The sequence below is a fragment of the Gallinula chloropus genome (genome assembly GCF_964237585.1).
Source record: "Gallinula chloropus genome assembly, chromosome: 14".
Classification (NCBI taxonomy): domain Eukaryota; kingdom Metazoa; phylum Chordata; class Aves; order Gruiformes; family Rallidae; genus Gallinula; species Gallinula chloropus.
The window spans coordinates 8,819,329-8,836,853 of NC_140099.1; the positions used below are offsets into that span (position 1 = coordinate 8,819,329).

General features: G+C 39.6%; 1 protein-coding gene across 1 annotated transcript in view; it reads right to left on the reverse strand.

Moving 5' to 3' along the window:
- Positions 1-8,592: 8,592 nt before the first annotated feature.
- The window catches only part of TECPR2 (tectonin beta-propeller repeat containing 2), a gene marked incomplete at its 5' end in the record, with an annotated part of 34,822 nt that continues 25,889 nt past the window's right edge, over positions 8,593-17,525 (reverse strand). The window contains 3 exons of the mRNA XM_084270465.1: positions 8,593-9,177; positions 9,432-9,581; positions 10,770-10,911. Of these exons, the coding sequence (XP_084126591.1) occupies positions 9,020-9,177; positions 9,432-9,581; positions 10,770-10,911 (450 nt within the window). The 3' untranslated portion in view covers positions 8,593-9,019. The remainder of the gene's footprint in view (positions 9,178-9,431; positions 9,582-10,769; positions 10,912-17,525) is intronic.

A 17,525-nucleotide genomic window follows, 5' to 3' on the forward strand; every position in this document is an offset into this window, starting at 1 on the left:
CCCTGAATGTTCTCACACATAAACCAAAACAGCCAGAGGACTGGTAGGTGGAAATGCAGAGTGTCCACAGCACCAAGTGACATGAATGGGAGACTCACATGTTCTGCACCCTCAAAAGCCCTGACTTCCTGCTAATGCCATTCAGATCAACCAAACAGGGCAGAAAAGGACACAGAGTACTTAAAAAAGTCAATCCAAGATGATGCCACCTACATAAAGAAATCCAGCAAAGCAACAGAACATGAAGTGGTTCTCACGGATGTTCTTGTCCCTTTATAGCATTACAGGGGTTGCTCCCTTTGTCCATTCTTAAATGCTTCATAGAATGGGACTGCCACCATTTCCTGACAACAGCACAACCTAATAAGCCTTATTATGAGGAAGTGTTTCCTGCCATTAAGCCTGATTCTCCTTTCCTCATTCTTCTTCCACAGGTCAGAATTACTATTTTCAGTGTTCCCCGAAAACATCATGTTACCTCTACTCACCCTGGCAACCACGGATTAAAGCAGGTATTCTTTAAAGGCCTCCCTCCTCAACCCATTATCTCTGCTCAGTTCATTATCAATACTGGTGTTCTCAGAAATTCTTTTCTGAAATTCAGGTGCTTCTAGCTGTTTGTAGGAACCTGGATGTGAACACATCAGTATCAGAGGGAAAAGAAATGATTAGCACTATGTGATGCAAAAGAGCTTCACCCCAAACCAGGGCCAAACCAGCCAATACTATACAAAACCTGCTAGACAGATGCCCTGGGATTTGGCTATCTTTTGAAATCTTTGAAAAGCTGGAGACATACTGTTAATGATGGCATGGAGTGATAGGACAAGGAGTAATGGCTTTAAACTAAAAGAGGGTGGTTTTATTTTAGCTATTAGGAAGAAATTCTTCCCTGTGAGGGTGGTGAGGCACTGGCACAGGCTGTGGCAGCCCCCTCCCTGGCAGGGTTCAAGGCCAGGCTGGGTGGGGCTTTGGGCAACCAGGGCTAGTGAGGGTGTCCCTGCCCATGGCAGGAGGTTGGAACTAGATGAGCTCTGAGGGCCCTTCCAACCCAAATCAGTCTGTGACTCTAAGACACACTCCTGTTTCCCAACCAGTGGCATAGAATCGTTTCCAAAGATACTCCTTACTTATCTGGACTACAGCACAGACACTGGGATAAAGAGGAAAAAAAAAGATGGTTCTTTCCCCCTGTGTTATCCATGATAAAACTTCATGAGTCACTGCCAAGACAGACAGACAGACAGACACTCAGTACCTGGCTATCACTTCAAACAAAGTAGATGTGTTTATTTTGCAAAATCACTTTCCTGGGATGCCTTCCAAAAACATCCTTTACTCTGCTGAAAGAAGCAGAGTTGCCTCTAGAGATGTTATATGGTGAAGCCTTATATCCTGCTAATATTTCTGAAGCCACATCCAGATCTTTGTAGTGACAGCTTTGCCATGAATTTATATAGGACTAAATATCAAAGACAAGTGTTCTAGCATTCCCTGGTTGGCTGGCTGTGTTTTCACATAATGATTTTTCAGAGTAACTGAAAGACTGTATTTTTTTTACTACAGTATGGTTATAACTGTTACCAGCACTTGAGCTTAACACAACAACAGAATTCAGATATTGCAGATCTCCTACTGGGAAAACAATTGAATGTAAGCCAAGATATCAATGATACCACTGTCAATAAACAAAAATAAACTAGTATTGATAGCTGTCAGATTATTTACTCTTTTTGTGAAAGCAAGACCACATACACATTTCTATTGCAGCACTGTTCCTGGAGCAGTTATTCCCAAACAACTGCCCATCAGGCACTGACAAGTGGACCATATTTGGTTTACAGAAGTGTACAACTTCTGCAGTGCTTCTTGTTAAAAGCTTGATGGAAAAAGCACGGGGAAAATCAGCAAGAAATTTTTACTGGTGACCCAGGCCACGCACTCAAGAATTTGGGGAATCACAATTTTAAATTTAATTGTAAAACTATCAGATCAATAATGAACGATAAGAATCTTGAATGCAGAAAGCAAATAGGATAAGGATATGCAAGTCATCTGGGTACACAGAGGCAGGTCTAATGGTTGGGCACATTGGACACTGGATTTCAGCAATACCCAGATGAAGCTGAAAGTCACTGCAACCCATTACTCCCACAATGCTAACTTTTAAAATAGAAAACTACATTAAATTTAGTGAAATTCTGCATGGGAGAGCATGAAGGAAGATTCAATTGTAACAACTGACAGGATGAGACTTATGTGTGTCCTATGCTGACAAGTTTCACCTTGGCTGGCTTCAGTAACCACAGCAGGGAACCCAAGACCTGAAGCAAGAATCCCTAGAGACAGACCTGAGAAACCATGTTTGCCAAGATCTGAAAAGTGATCCTCTCACCCACCATGGAAGCTGGCAAAACTCACAAGGCAGGGAAGCATACCTAGGCTTTGAGCATGGCTGTGCTGCCCAGAACGTATGTGCGATGGCAGATACTGAAGCCTAGGTCTTAGCAGTCCAGTTCTGCAGAGACAATATTCTTTAGGTTTCTAGCCCAACAGATGCCAACCCATTCCTAAAACTGGCTTTGAGAAATCTCTGGATGTATGATTGTGAAACTTCAGGACTGTCTGAGGCATGGCATTTTCAGTGAACACTGAGCTCACCTTACTCAGGATACTTTGAAAACACACCTGGAAAGATATGGCATCTCTTGCCCATTATAAAAAACAACCCAGTGAACCACCTTGTCACCTTCCATCTTGAAAGTCTCCTATTAAAATCAGGTTTAAGAAGTTACCATATTTTTACCATTTTGCAATAGCAAAAACCATCTGGCAAAAAACTGTGGAACAAGTTAAAGGTAACATAAAAACCTTCTGACTTTAACTTTGGTTTGAATAAAAGTACTTAAGTAGAAGTAGCTGCTTCGTTAACTGCCCAGACATCAACTATCCTACAGCAATTAATAGTGACAAGATGAGGAGAAAAGAAAAAAGGTGACATGCAAAACACTCAGTATTGCCTCTGAGCAGCGCTATGTTTTCCTCTGTATAGGTGCCATGTAATCATGTAGTTGTGCATGGAAGGACAGGAGAAAGATCTCTCCACTAAACAAAGAGTAGTATAAAAAGAAGTCAGCAGTCCTTAAAAGCAACAGGACTGGGCTCTCCAACATACCTGTTGTTATTACAAACACATATTTCAGATTGGTGTGTTGTTGTTTTACACACACACACACACACACACACCCCAAGCTGATAGTATTTTAAGTAAATGTGCCAGTTTCAGGTGGGATAGTTTTCTTCACGGTGGCTGACACAGGGCTGAGGTTTGGATTTGTGCTGCAAACAGTGCTGGTGACACAGGGATGTTCCAGTCACTGCTGAGCAGGGCTTACACAGAGCCAAGGCCTTGGCTGCTCCTCACCCCACCCCACCAGTGAGTAGGCTGGGGGTGCACAAGGAGTTGGGAGGGGACACAGCTGGGACAGGTAACCCCAGCTGCCCAGAGGGATATCCCACACCATATGGTGTCATGCTCAGCATATAGAGCTGGGGGAGAAGGAGGAAGGGGACATTCAGAGTGATGGTGTTTGTCTTCCCAAGTCACTGTTAGGCGTGATGGAGCCCTGCTTTCCTGGGGATGGCTGAACACCTGCCTGCCCCTGGGAAGTGGGGAATGAATTCCTGGGTTCGCTTTGCTTGGTGAGTGACTTCTGCTTTACCTGGCAAACTGTTCATCTCAATTAATGAGTTTTGTCTTTTACTCTTCCCACCCTCCTCTTCCCCCATCCCACCAGAGGCGGGGGAGTGAGCAGTGTCTGTGTGGGCCTTAGCTGCCAGCTGGGGTTAAACCACAACAGTAACCAGCTAATTAGACCTGAAGCCCTATAGATCTCCTACACAAGTACCTATGGCATCAGTGTTAATATTTAACATACAGTATTTGGTATCACAGCATTATCATTACAGGAATTACAACGTGAATTAGCAGTGCTAAACCTGTTATTTCAAAGTGTTACACTGATCACTTACCATGTTCTCCTTCACTCAACAGGACTGATTTCAGCACAGCACCAGGGAAGGACGCATGGCCCCGCCGCTTCACGTTTGCTGCTCCCAGTTTGGAGCGCGGCTCACGGAGGGAACAGACTACAGCCCATCTGTTGAGGCAGAGAACTGATTTAGCAAGACAAGCGTGGGAGCTGAGCAAGTAAAATCTCAGTCATCTAAGCACTTACCCTACTTACTTTGCACTTCCCATGATCAGCTGGCTGGTCTGTTCCCTGTAACAACCAGGGATTGTGGGGTTTCTTGCTGGCAGTTGCAGTTTTCCCCCTGCAGCTCAAGCAAATTCATTCTTTTTTGCACAGCCTGCTGCTCCATGGCCAGGCACGTGTGCCAGGCGGGCTGCTGGGGCTGCCCTGGAACTCTCCTCAGTTCCTGCTTTAACAGACATGAGACCTACACTCCTTCTCCACTTCATATACAAGATACCTATGCATACTCCTTACAGCTCCTCCTAGCAAAGGCTCACTATGCTGATCAGACCAAAGGTCTGCTGAAGCCAAATAAAGTACGTAGTCACCTCTTGCAAATTCAGGATATTAACACAATTCTATACACATCTTCAGTTATCATGGAATCACAGGCAACAAAAATCAGTATATTTTAGTTATTTCTGAGAGCCAAGAAAGGGCATTTCTCAGTCTGGAGGATTTAGTATTTTTGGGTTGGTTTATTATTAGCATATTAGATTTTAGAGAACAGAAATCAAAGCTTTCATTTAGGTGTGTGTGTATATACACTACACATTCCCTAAGAACAAAAAGTTTCTCAAAACAAATCTTTATTTTTTCTACAGTGTTTTCTTTCCCCTGCACCTGCATCAAGCAGGATTTTACCTTTATGGCTAATATAACGACTTTGATAGACCTACTCAAATTGATTAAGAGTCAGATAAACTCAAAGACCAAAGGAATCATTACAGTAATTTCACCTAGCTTCTAGTTTGATACCAGCCACAGTATTATCTACAGCAATTCTTTTATCCAGATATTTTAATCTTTATCTGTGGAGCTCTGGCTGTAATAATTCACAAAAGATAATGACTACAACTCAACTTTCATTTTCCAGTACTTAAAATCCAGTCTTCTATATTACAAAGTTCTCTTCTGTTCTGCTGATGTGAGAGTGGTTATTTTTAACAACAATAACTCATTATCAAACAATCAGGGAGATCTACTTTGTTTGGCAAGGGATATATCGGCTTTCTTTGCTGGCTACTTGCCACCATAATGCTATTTTCAACATGCAACTTTCACCTTTGGGAAGCCTCATCAGAGGAATAAAGCCTGCATCTCAGATTCTACAGTTAGAAATCCTCCATCCAGATCTCATCTCTCTGCTCCTGGCAGTAGGGATGGGATGTGGACAGGGCTGGTTAATGTAAAGACCGAAGACATTTACCAAGGCAATGAGGAGATCTCCATATCTTCATGTATGACTCATGTTTTTGCAATTGCTAAATAACCAGGCCAAGCCACGGGCATACAGACACATGAATTTCAAGCCTTTACACTCAGAACACCATTTACTGCAAAGTTACCCTGAAGTTATTCCTTGAAATCTATCCAGAACTCTAGCAGAAACAACAAGCAACAGCTCACTCATTCCAGGGAGCTTAAAGAAAGAAATGAAAATAACAGCCAGAATGTCACACTCATCTGGCTTAACCCACAAGTGCACTTGAGATAATTGACATGACTCATCTACTGAGAAGTGATGTGGAGGAATTACATGGTTCAGACTTTCTGATGTCCATGTATCTGCAGGGAAGAAGAGGGGATTCTTGTCCATCACATCAAAGAAAGTTTGGAATAAATGTGACTCTTTGTACCTGTATAAATAAAGCTATGTTTAGACAGTGACACAAGTCCATAATTAAGTGTTCCTCACTATAATTTTCTTAGCAGTAACAGTGTTTCTTAACAACAGTTCTACTGTCTAACTTGTGCAACTGATGTGACACCTGTTAAAGACTTTCTTTGGGCCATTTAACATGATCCTATTTCTTTTTATTGGCACAAAACAAAGACAAACAAGAGTTACTTAAACATCTAAAATGGATGTTTCACATCAACTCACCAAAGTCATCTGTGACATAAGGATTACTCCTGCATAAATGGGCTGGTGCTGTAAGGAGACTACAATTTCCCTGCAGGAGCCAGCAGCAGCTGAACCAGTTTGTCAAGATAAAAGCTATGATAATTAGCAAGGACATTGCCATCTGAATCTAAACAGGATTCCTGGGGCTGGAAGTGGGTTTAAGTGTCAGAAGTGCCATTAATCATTGCTATGCTTTCTTGTGTGAAGTTGCACAGGTCGAAACTCTGTCAGGAAACAGTTGTCCCCTCTAGGAAGTGAAGCCAAGGTGCTCTCTTGGAGCAGCAGCTGCAGTTACAGTTAAAGGCCAGGAACGAAGGAAGTCTTCAGATGAGCTCAGACATCTTAAAATGCAAGGAAGGATGCAGTTACACCACATGGTACAGTCACCTATTTTCTCCTTGAGCATCTTCTAGGTGTGACTGCACACACATATCCCTCTCTGAAAGCTAAAATATTTAACACACAAGTGCAATTTTTGTTTAGCCTGTAGGGAAAGAAACTTGTTTACTTCCATTACAGCAAGACCATCTTGATATGGAGGCAATAAATTTAATATTCAAATATGAGAAATGTTTAATTGTCTCTGTTTAGATGACGACCACTGTGGTGTGACACACCTGTCAATTAAAAAGGTATGAAATGAACTTTACAACATCCAGGTCCTTACATTTTTGTCTGGGGTAACAGTAGGGGAAGGATTTCATAAGCAAGTCCATCTTCCACATCAAGACATTTTCCAGAGACAGAGAACTCTTGTGAATTGTACAACAGATGAGTCTTACCACAGTAATTTATTTCTTAAAAATCTAGTTTATTGCACTTGTCTCAAAGCACAAACAAAACCAAAAACCTAAATACAGAAATAAAGTAAAAACCCCATCCTAATTTAATTAAAACTACCCTAAAAAGTAGTCTGGTAAGAGCTCTTGACACCAATTTAATATTAATGACCATAGCAAGGTACAGTATTATACAGTAAACAAACAACTAGCAAGCTCAAGCCATTACTAAGATGACTTTGAAAAATGCAATACAAAAGTGTCACTATTAAATAATGCCATTGTACATGAGCATCTGGTGCTTGGGGGGGCACAGAGATGTACTCATGTCCCTTCTCCAAAGTGACTGACTCAGGAGCTGCCACAAGTTACTTTTAAGCTGAATTTCAGCTTCTTTGGGGTCCTCAAGATACCAAGCTATGCTTGTGTAAAACAGACTGGGTTACTTCACAAGCTGATTCCATTACAATCCACTGCCAGACAGGCTAAAAACACCCTGTGGGGTAATCTCCATATACGATGAAATAGCAATGAAGCAAACATATCATCTGTAAAAGGGAAACAAATCTGTCCCCTATGTAAGACTGAAAGATCAGACTGAGAACTGACAGCCAGTATCACAAGTGCTACTAAAAAAAACACCAACAGTGACATAACTTGGTTCTCTCTCCACGGATTCCCATTCTCACCTTGCACCATGTTTGTTCCAAGTTTAGTGCAGTACATGCACGAATTATTCTGAAAGAGAACAGAGGTTAAAAAGAAAACACATCCTTTTCCATTTGTATTAAGTTCTCAAAACAGAAACATCCCCACTTTTCAACTCCTGGCCTTTTCTGAAGCTGGCTCTTTTACAGTATTGGTTAGCAGCTGCTTAAAACATGTTGATGATTTATAAGCTTAGAACAAACACAAAATAACTCCTCCGCCTACATACTGAACTCAAGTTCTCTCTATAGTTCTATTGCTTAAAAAAGCTGAGGTATCTTTCAAAGAAGATTTAGATTTTAAAGAAAAATAAACTGCAATGATTAACTTAGGTTACTTCCCAGTTCATCACATACCTCTGCTGTGACATCTGTTTAGTATAAGACACTTCAAAACGTAGCTAACATAGCTAAAAATCAGAATATTGTTAAGTATTTTCTCACAATATCACATTTTTTAATGGGATATATAGGTAATTCTATCAATTACCATTTTTCCTTTTAATACATCTAAGTTTGGTACTCAAAACAATTTGAGTCCAAGTGTTAAAGCACTGGCTGGAGGCACAAATACAGCACAACAGGAATTATGAAAGCTGCCTTGTACATTCCTGCTTTGTACTACAAATGCAACGTGCACCTTCTTCCTATTCCAAAACGGGACTTACCCCCCAGAATCTGTCAGCTTCCTGATGGCTGTGTGAAATGGGCAAAAGTCCCCCTGATATTAGGTGTAATCCAAACTTCTCCCTTGTGAATGAAGCCAAATTATGAACCAAATTTTGAGAAATGGAAGGTTAGTGTAGCCTTGCAGACATTTATATGGAAATGGATCAAACTAAGCTCATTTCAACACAAATGCTCTTTAATCATGAAATATTTTGCCATATTTTTCCTGCAAGGGAAAATAATTCTAAATATAGGTACAGTAGTCAGATAGCATTCCCATCAATTTGGAGTTCCAAGTACAAGAAGAAATTGAGAAATGCTTAATGTTTCTGCTGTAGAGAAATATTTAATGCAACAGAATTCCTTCTCAAAATAAGTACACATGTATTAGTGTGCATGCTGTTGTGAAACCGTCACTTTCATTGCTAGTAAGATTAACTTAAGTGTATTATTTCCAAAGGAACTTCTACAGTAGCACGGTATAACAATTGTAGTATGCCACACCTAAAGCGTCTCTCAAGAGATACTGGAACAAACATCAGAACTCACAGCTTGGGGGTTATTTAACAGGTCAGTTTTTCGATACAAAAGTGCTAATATTACAGGTCCATTATGAGAGGCTTTTAGATCCAACATTCTGTACATACATTACAGAAAATCTGTCCTGTTTTTGTTACTGCTTCACAAGCTTGAGACACTTCATATCACTTCCCATTCATCTTCAAAATCATCATGGTGAAGCAGAACAGAAGTGTCATTATTTTTCTGCAAACTGTGGGAATGGCTAAAGGTCTTAGTGAGGCGCTGGAGAAGGGATCCTGAAGTACTGATCGCCCACAGTTCATCAAGAGGCGTCACTGCAAAGCATAAATTATCCATCTGTTAATTAAGGTAGCGAGTTCCAATTATAAACATTAAATAAATAATACCTGGATCTATTATAACCAAAGAAGTTTTTTACTAATGTGGTAAGAACTGTTTTGGTGAAACTCTCACACTCAAAGCATTGAGAGCATGAAGCTCTCCCCACACATGGCTAGCCAGAGCACCATCAGGCAGAAGTCAGAGCAGGTATCACGATGTTTTGGACTGTCACACAGAACTAACTTGCCTGTTAAACGTGAGACATTTCCAGGAATCTTCTTCCAGTAGTCTCCTGCTGGATTCTTATCAGTAATGCCGTACCGACGAGCTACATCTCCATTCGGACAGCGTGCCCAAACGGTCCTTGTACTTATAGCCAGCTGACAAGCCTGCAAGCCTAAAGATAATTGGACATGAAAAGTGAATAACCACAGGCCTCCTTAAATACTAAACACACTTGCAGAAAAGTTTACTAACTTCAAATGGCAAGACTATATATAACAAGCTTTATACATATTTACATTAACAGTAGAACAGAACTCTTCATCATAAAAGGACCAAAGAAATACCCACTCTTCCAGGACGCTTTCTAAGAAAGGATTGGCAAGGCGACAATTTAGGACTACATACTTCCTTACACTGAATCGAGGGTAGTTGAACAGAGTAGATGCTATTTGAATCTCAGCTTCTGGCCCTGTGTAAGTAGAGTGTCACAAAGTAGGCTACTAGATGCACATGAAGCACCAGTGAACAAAAAAGCTTTCTAATTGCAGACTTCTTCTCACTGTGTCTATTGACCATAAGGGTACCAATGCTGTGGAAATACTCTGTTATGTGGCCACAGCCACATGCAACAACCAATTAAAGGACCTTCAACACATACTTTTGGAGCCTCTGCTGTATTTTAAAACCACAAGGGGAATAATCCAACAGTTTTAACTTCAGTTTGTCCAAAAATGGTTAACATTATAGACATTGTGGACTTTTTGTTTCCTCCTCTTCACAAGACAGCAAGTACTCTGCAACTAAGTGCCATGCATTTCTGCAGTGGAAAATCTTTAAAAAGCAGACAGCAGCAATACACAGTTATTTAGAAAGAAACAATGAAGCTTTAGTTTTATTTACAGGCAAGACAAGCATGTAATTACTTAATCTAGAACACATCCAGCACGCAGGATTAATAGAAAGATGTGCAAAATAGCATCAGGTTTTTGTTAGCCACATCTAGATAGGAACTCGTATTACATTTAAATACAAAACTTCCCACAGTGCAGTAGTCTCCTACTGCTAAGGAATACTGCTTTGGCTCTAACTAAACGGGGACAGTACCAGCTATTAATTCAGTGGCAGCAGCCTGAAATAACACACACTGGAAATTCATTTAAAAAGAAATTATGTGATTTCTCTTCAGTTAACCACATAGTGTTTTTAAGTAAAACCAGGTCCTCTTTAGAAGATAACACTTATCAGATACTTTACTGTACTTCTATAAATAAGCACACTTGATTGGTGAGAAAAATGGCTTAAGCATTGCTATCCAATTCAAAAAGCAGAAAGAACAAGGAACTGATACACTAATTTTTACCTGGTACATGTTCCCAGTCAGTGCCTACTGGCATTTCATCTGTAATTCCAACTCGTACGTGGACGTTCCATTTGTTATCAATTGCCCACAACATCTGATCATTTGGACTTGAATGAATGCTGACCAAGTTGATTCCTACTGGCTATAAAAATTAAGCACAGCATTTAAACTTTGTACTACTGTATCTTTGTACTATTCTATCACTTGCTTTTCACAGAGGCATGCAAGTAAAATATTTACCAGATACTAAAGACAGGATGAAATTTAAATCACGTTTTAGTTGTAAATTGTACAGAATTACCAATTCTCAAAAAACTCAATTCCTTCCTAAATAAAAAAGGAACATGAATGAATGTCACCCAAAATTACTGCTAAAGATACTATTATTAATCTCAGATGCTGAACATTAAATAATAGTATCTGATTAGCCACTGTTATTCCAGTGAAGTACAGTTTCAATTCCAAGTTGAAGAGGGAACTCTTCCATTGAAATGCACAAATATTGATTTGGTGAGCAATATTTTCCTCTTGCCTTCCCAAAGGTTCTCCTAACATAACAAAATCTGCACTTTATATCTAAACATGTACAAGCAGTGCATTTTTTCAGTGTGAATGTCTCTTTTTTGCAACAAAACGGTGATCTGCCCTCTTCCCTGTACTCCATCCTTCATGAACACGACCGCAGAACTCGTTGCAGGCCACCACAGTACCAGAGCAGCCCCACTGCAGGACAGTATCCACAACCCTATCTGTTGGCAAATCCAAGTGAAACTCACTTCCCATTCTGCTCCCAGGCAAGTCCTTCCTCAATCTGATTCTGTGGAGATTTGCCTTCATTAGTGCTCAAAATCCATGTTACTGACCACAGTGTTTTATGGACATCACAAAGATGGTAATTTTGTAGCAAAATATATCAAGCCAATAGGTTTAGTGAACATAAAAACCCCACATACTTTAAATAAAACACAGACAAGAACAAGAAAAAAAAATTCCCTGTGTCACCCTCACAAAGACACTGAAAATGACAGTAAGATGCCCTAAAATATGTCATCACCTCACAAAGCAGCACTACCTTTCTTGCTTTAGCATGATAGGCATTAATTTGTACATCCAGTGTGATAAACACAAGTGCAAGCAGTGCTCTGCATGTGTAAGACTAGGAATACAGAAGCATATCCTACACGTGTATGTAAGCAGTAAAAAGAGGCATCTCTGCAAATTTATAAATCTGTTGATAACATTTCAGAGATTGTTAACCACTAAAATTAATAAATTATTTCAGTGCAGGCTTTTCTCAGCTGGTTTAACTTCCAATAGCATTCATGAGATTTATATACCTTGACTGTGAAATACACTGTACTTGTAACTTACTGAAGAGTTTGGATTTTTAAGGAGTCTCTTGCCAGTTTTAGCCTCCCTCCTCAGATGCTGACACACAAAAACCTGTTTACAGGTTCACCCATATTACTCATCATGGTGAGAGATTGACCTGTTCTGATGTATTAATGGATTTGGTGTTATCTGGTAAAAAAAGGTAGAACACTCTTTTCCTTTGCCTTGTGGTGCCAAAAATTTCTAAACTGAAAAAATCCAAACCCAACAACCAACCAAAAAACCCACACTCTGGAGACAGGCTGTTTTAGCCAAGCACAGAATACCCTCCAGTCTTGTGCCTCTGCTGTAAACCCCCAGTCACTTTCTTTTTTAATATTGAGGATTTCCCATTACAACCATGGACTGCAACAGATGCTCATTATGTACTTTTCAACATTTAAAACTATATACTAAGAGCTGTGAATATGTTTATTGTCTGCTACAAATAAAACCAATGAAAAATAGTTTGCTACCACTCCCTCATCTGATGAGAAAACAGTGCTTAAGATGAAGTAAACATGAAGCAAGCACTTAACCAATGAATGGTTAAATGAGTGTCTGTGCTAAACATTTAAGTTAAAGTTGTCCATTAGCTTGATAGTTCTGTGCAAGTCAATTCCCTTCTTTTTTTCAAATCACAGATAAAGAAACCTCAGTGTAACAACTTCATTTAAACAGTATTATCAAAATCCAAACTAAAACCTAATGCAGTTCTCTGTCTCCCACATACTACTCAAGAGTTTTGTCTTACTCTAACTGCTTCAGTCACAGCTGAACCCAAAACACAGTGGTTCATGGTCAAGGAGGAAAGGACAAATGCTCACACAAAACAGGCATCAGAACAACTTTTCAGGAGCAGAGAGTCCATGTGTCAGCAGATCTCCACTATCTCTTCTCTGCTGATTATAACCATGATGAGGAAGACTAAACATAACATTCTCAGTCTGTCCAAGCCCCATCCTTCTTATAACAGACTGGCAGCTACAAGGAGCACAAATGTTCTCACCTTCAAATAGAACTCAGAAACACCTTCAGCTGGGCCAGGAAGGATATAAGAAGGTTACATTGGAGAGAATTCTCACACTATCAAGCATTACACAAAAATCAAACTAATCTGAGTATTTTCAGGGCTAACAAATATCCAGACCTTACTACCTGGAATAAGAAGAGAAAGAAGGCAACTTAGAGAGACTGTCCCTTAATTTAGGCCTATTTGCATATTATTTTCTGAGCTCCATTTGAATGAAAGTTGTGCTTTCAGTATTAGAGACATCAAAAAAGCACAAGTGATGTAATAACAGTATTGACTAGACAATAGCTCGCTAAATTAAAAGCCCCTTTTTTCTCTGGAGAGAAGTTCAAGGTGATATGCAAGTACAGGAAAGATTCTAAATCTGCTTAGCCTTCCTGGAAGCCTCATGTTCATCAGTAATGCTGCCACTGAATTTTCAGAAAAAGATTATTTTTTATTGACTGAAAAACAAAAGCACAATTTTCCTCAGAGGCTTTAGAACAATAACATGACCCTTTCCCCCACTTTCTGCCTTTAGTGAATAAACAGGCAAGGGCCTTAGTTGGATCTCTCCAGTCTATGGCTAGCACAATCAGGAAGAAAAGGCAAAGTCAGGGGGGGTCAGTTCCTTGACCTCTCCTTTGTCGACTGTAAATGTTTTATTTCAAAGGTTCTTCTCACAGAAACATGGGAACGACTACAACATATGGCATCAGATCCTAGAAAAGGTCATAGCAAACCCATGTGACTACTCACCATGATAAAGCTCAACAGAAATACTTTCAACTTCCAAAATATTAAATATAACTGCTCTTTACAAGCAATTAAAATACAAAAATTAATGCAATCACTTTAAAGAACATACAAACTACAGGCCTACTCAGGTTTGCCCAACTGTCTTCTGATTGCACTGTCTTATACTTAAGATTATAAACTGTACTATAGTAGATAAACTGTCCATAATTACCATAATTGTCCATATTTTTAATAACAAGATACATCCTGTAAGCCACAAGAACACTGAAAATACACTCAGCATACAACAATTACCACTTTTTTAGTAGCAGTCATCCAATGCTAAAGTTCTAAGCACTGTCTCAGACAAAGCATGGTCCCCAAGTACAAGGCTATGCAATGTGTTAACACTACTGGATAAAACCAGCAGTACTCAAGGGGTCAGAAATGAGGTCACTGACCCCTAGACTGATGATCCATTTAGTCCAGTCTCTTCTGCCTTCATTACTTAGCTTCATTGGACTTGTGCTAGAGCCCTACAGAATAGACTATTTGGCAGTTCTGCAGGAAGGGCCATTGGAGCAAGAAACATCCTACAACCCAGCCCTCCAACCCCCTGGGAAGGCAACTGATCACCAGGCTGGTCAGAACCTCATATGCTTACATTATCATTATAAATTAGGGAGACAGCAGTACACCACAAGGAGGGGACTCCAAGCCTCTAATTCAAGGTTGAAGGATCTGATGTGCCAAACAGTTATTCCAGAGCCTCTTCTTACTCAGTGCAAACTTGTTGGCTCACTGAAGTTCCCTCTGCTGAGGGTACACTGTAAGTTTAGCACCCACTTGTGCTTCACAAAAGCTAAGCCCCCACTTACAGGCCTGTCAACTGAATCCAGCCCCCCACAGCTTTTAAAATCAAGCTAGCTCAAGTTCAGTGACACAAAAACCTGAATTAAAAAAAATGCAGATGTCACTTTAATGAAAAGAAAATAATTCCCAAAACTCTTAATTTATACGAACAAGTAATTTTATGACTGTCTCTCAAATTCCTTTTAAAGGACTTGTATTTATTAAATACTTCAGGCTATCACCAAGTGTGAGCACTTAAACACTCCACTGAAACCATGGCACATGCTTACCACAGCAAGGCACATATCCTTTATTCATGAATTTTTACACCATTAAGTTTTTATTTTTAAATAGATTAATTCTAAAAAACCTCTCAAAACTCAATGATCATTGTAGTTACTGAATGCTAAACATGTTTCCTAATCTCTCTAAAAATTAACTAAATGTATAGATGTATTAACTAAACCAAAATACAGGCACATTGCAAGAGTGCAGATGTGAAACAAACCAAAGTATGAGACTAGAAGGTGCTGTTGCCCAGAATTTTTGTTTTCTGTGTATGCCAGTCTTGTCAAAAAGCAAACACACCACTTTGACATTGTATTTCAGAAGGATACAGACGGACCGTCCACTCAGCTTCCTGGGTGTACTTCGTTTTGTGCAGGTTTTGTGATCCGAGGCTTCTGGAGCTGATAACAATGGCTATCTAACGTGGCAGGCGGCACGCACACATTTCTGAACCTGATAGCAATGCCTTACAACAAGTATCAGAAGGCTCCCACTCCAAAGCAGAAAAACACAGTGAAATACAGTGACAGCCGTTTTCTGAACTAGCAACAAGAAGCAGATAATAAGCACTGAGCTGAGCAATGGAACCGTATAAAAATGCTGGAAGTGCATTTTTTTTCAGTATCTGAAGCACCTTTTATGCAACTTAAGATTTCTTAAGAAAGGCACACCTTTGAAGAACAGCACCTACTTACACTTAAACACTGGTATTCTAAGTCAGCTAAATGAAGTCACACAGCCGCAGGAGCTCCGATCTCCTTTATTATTTGCAACCCACCTCGATACAGCCGCTCTGACTGCTGCCCAACAGGTTTCATCTACATCATCTTGATAAGTGCAGTCATCCAGAAAAATCCTCTTCCTACTAATGTCTTCAGTAGGCTTCATGTGAATCAAGATATATGGAACAACAGACTAGCTAGTCTGGTCTACAGACAACCAGAAGGTTTAGTAACTGTATTACCTCTCCAACCTAAGCAGAATTGTTCTAAAAAACCCAAACCAACCACAACATAAAAACCTCCCTAACAAACAAAAAAACCCCACCAAACAAACCACCTTCCTCTACATCTCATCTTAGCACTCCGAAGTAAAACTCCCAGCAACTCCAAGAGGTATTTGGGCAACAGCTAGGTAATGCCTGCTAGTCTGTGCTAATGAAAACAGACTTGAAAAGAAGAGTCATGTGGATTATCCCTTAGAAAAAACAGAGTTTTCCATGGTAAATATTTTCAACAGTAGCATGGATGATTCTGAAGTCATGAAGCATTTTCCACAGAAAACCCCTTCCCCCTCCAAATCTCCCAATCCTTAAAGATAATTTCAAACAAACCTTTCCTACATTTTGTGTTTGATTTTGGCACCTACCAAAAAAGATCTAATGGCAATATCTGATCTTGAGGAGTGTTCACCACTTCCCTCCTGTAAGTACCACTTCACACAACACTGGCCTTAATAAGAATAGAAACCTCACTGAAAAATGCAAGTGCAGGGCAGATGGCAGAGGAAGAGAGTCTCCAGACTTGCATTAAGCATTTTGTAAGATAAGCAGAATTTTATTTAAAGAGAGGCAAGGAAACAAAGAACATGACAACCATTTCTAGTAAGTCACCACTCATCCCTAAGGGACAACCAACTTCCTTTGACTGAACACAGATTAGAACAAGTATTGAAAAAGAAGTGAAATCTAGCATGCATTGGTTTTGCAGAGTTACAGAGGAAATCCCCAAGTTTCAAATTATATTTTAAACTTCATAGTTTTAAAAAATTTTTGAATAACATTGAAAGAGTGAACTTTAATTTGTGTGTGAGAAAAAAATAGCTCCTCCTGGATCAATATGCATTTTGGCTACCTTCTCTTAGCTATGGTATCAAGCTTAAGATATAAAGAGACAATTACTAGGTTATTTATGGCAGGAGTTGTAAATCAAAGGTTTCTCTAACTTGAAACACACATACAGCAAGAGATCATTTTATGGCAAACTAAGTTAAGTGGAACTCTTCTGCTGAGACCCTGGAGATGACAAAGGATCAATTAAACCCTTATGCAGTAATCAAACTGCAAACATCTCCTTCATCAAACCCTTTTACAGTTTGGACAAGCTATGCAGATATTGGAATGAGCCTCTTGATTTAATAAAATTGCTTTTTCAATCCTTATTCTCTATGAAATTTTGTTACAAACCACTAAAGAATAGCGATTAAGAAAAATGGAAATTAATAAAATACATAATTCATTTTTAGTGTAGGATTTATGGTTTACAAACAATACATGATTGGTCACTCGTTACAAACACTTGCCCTGATCTTTGTTTCCTTTAATCCTCTTAAAAAAGTTCTGCTTATCGGAGAGATCCCTTAATGTAAATCTGAGAAAGTGGTTCTTAAGGATCACTTGTAGGAAGTGAGCATTTCTCAAGATTGGATCTTTACCTCTTTATCTTTTTCAGAAGGTGTCAAAACCAAACTGGAAATATTAAAAGAGTTCTTTTCAA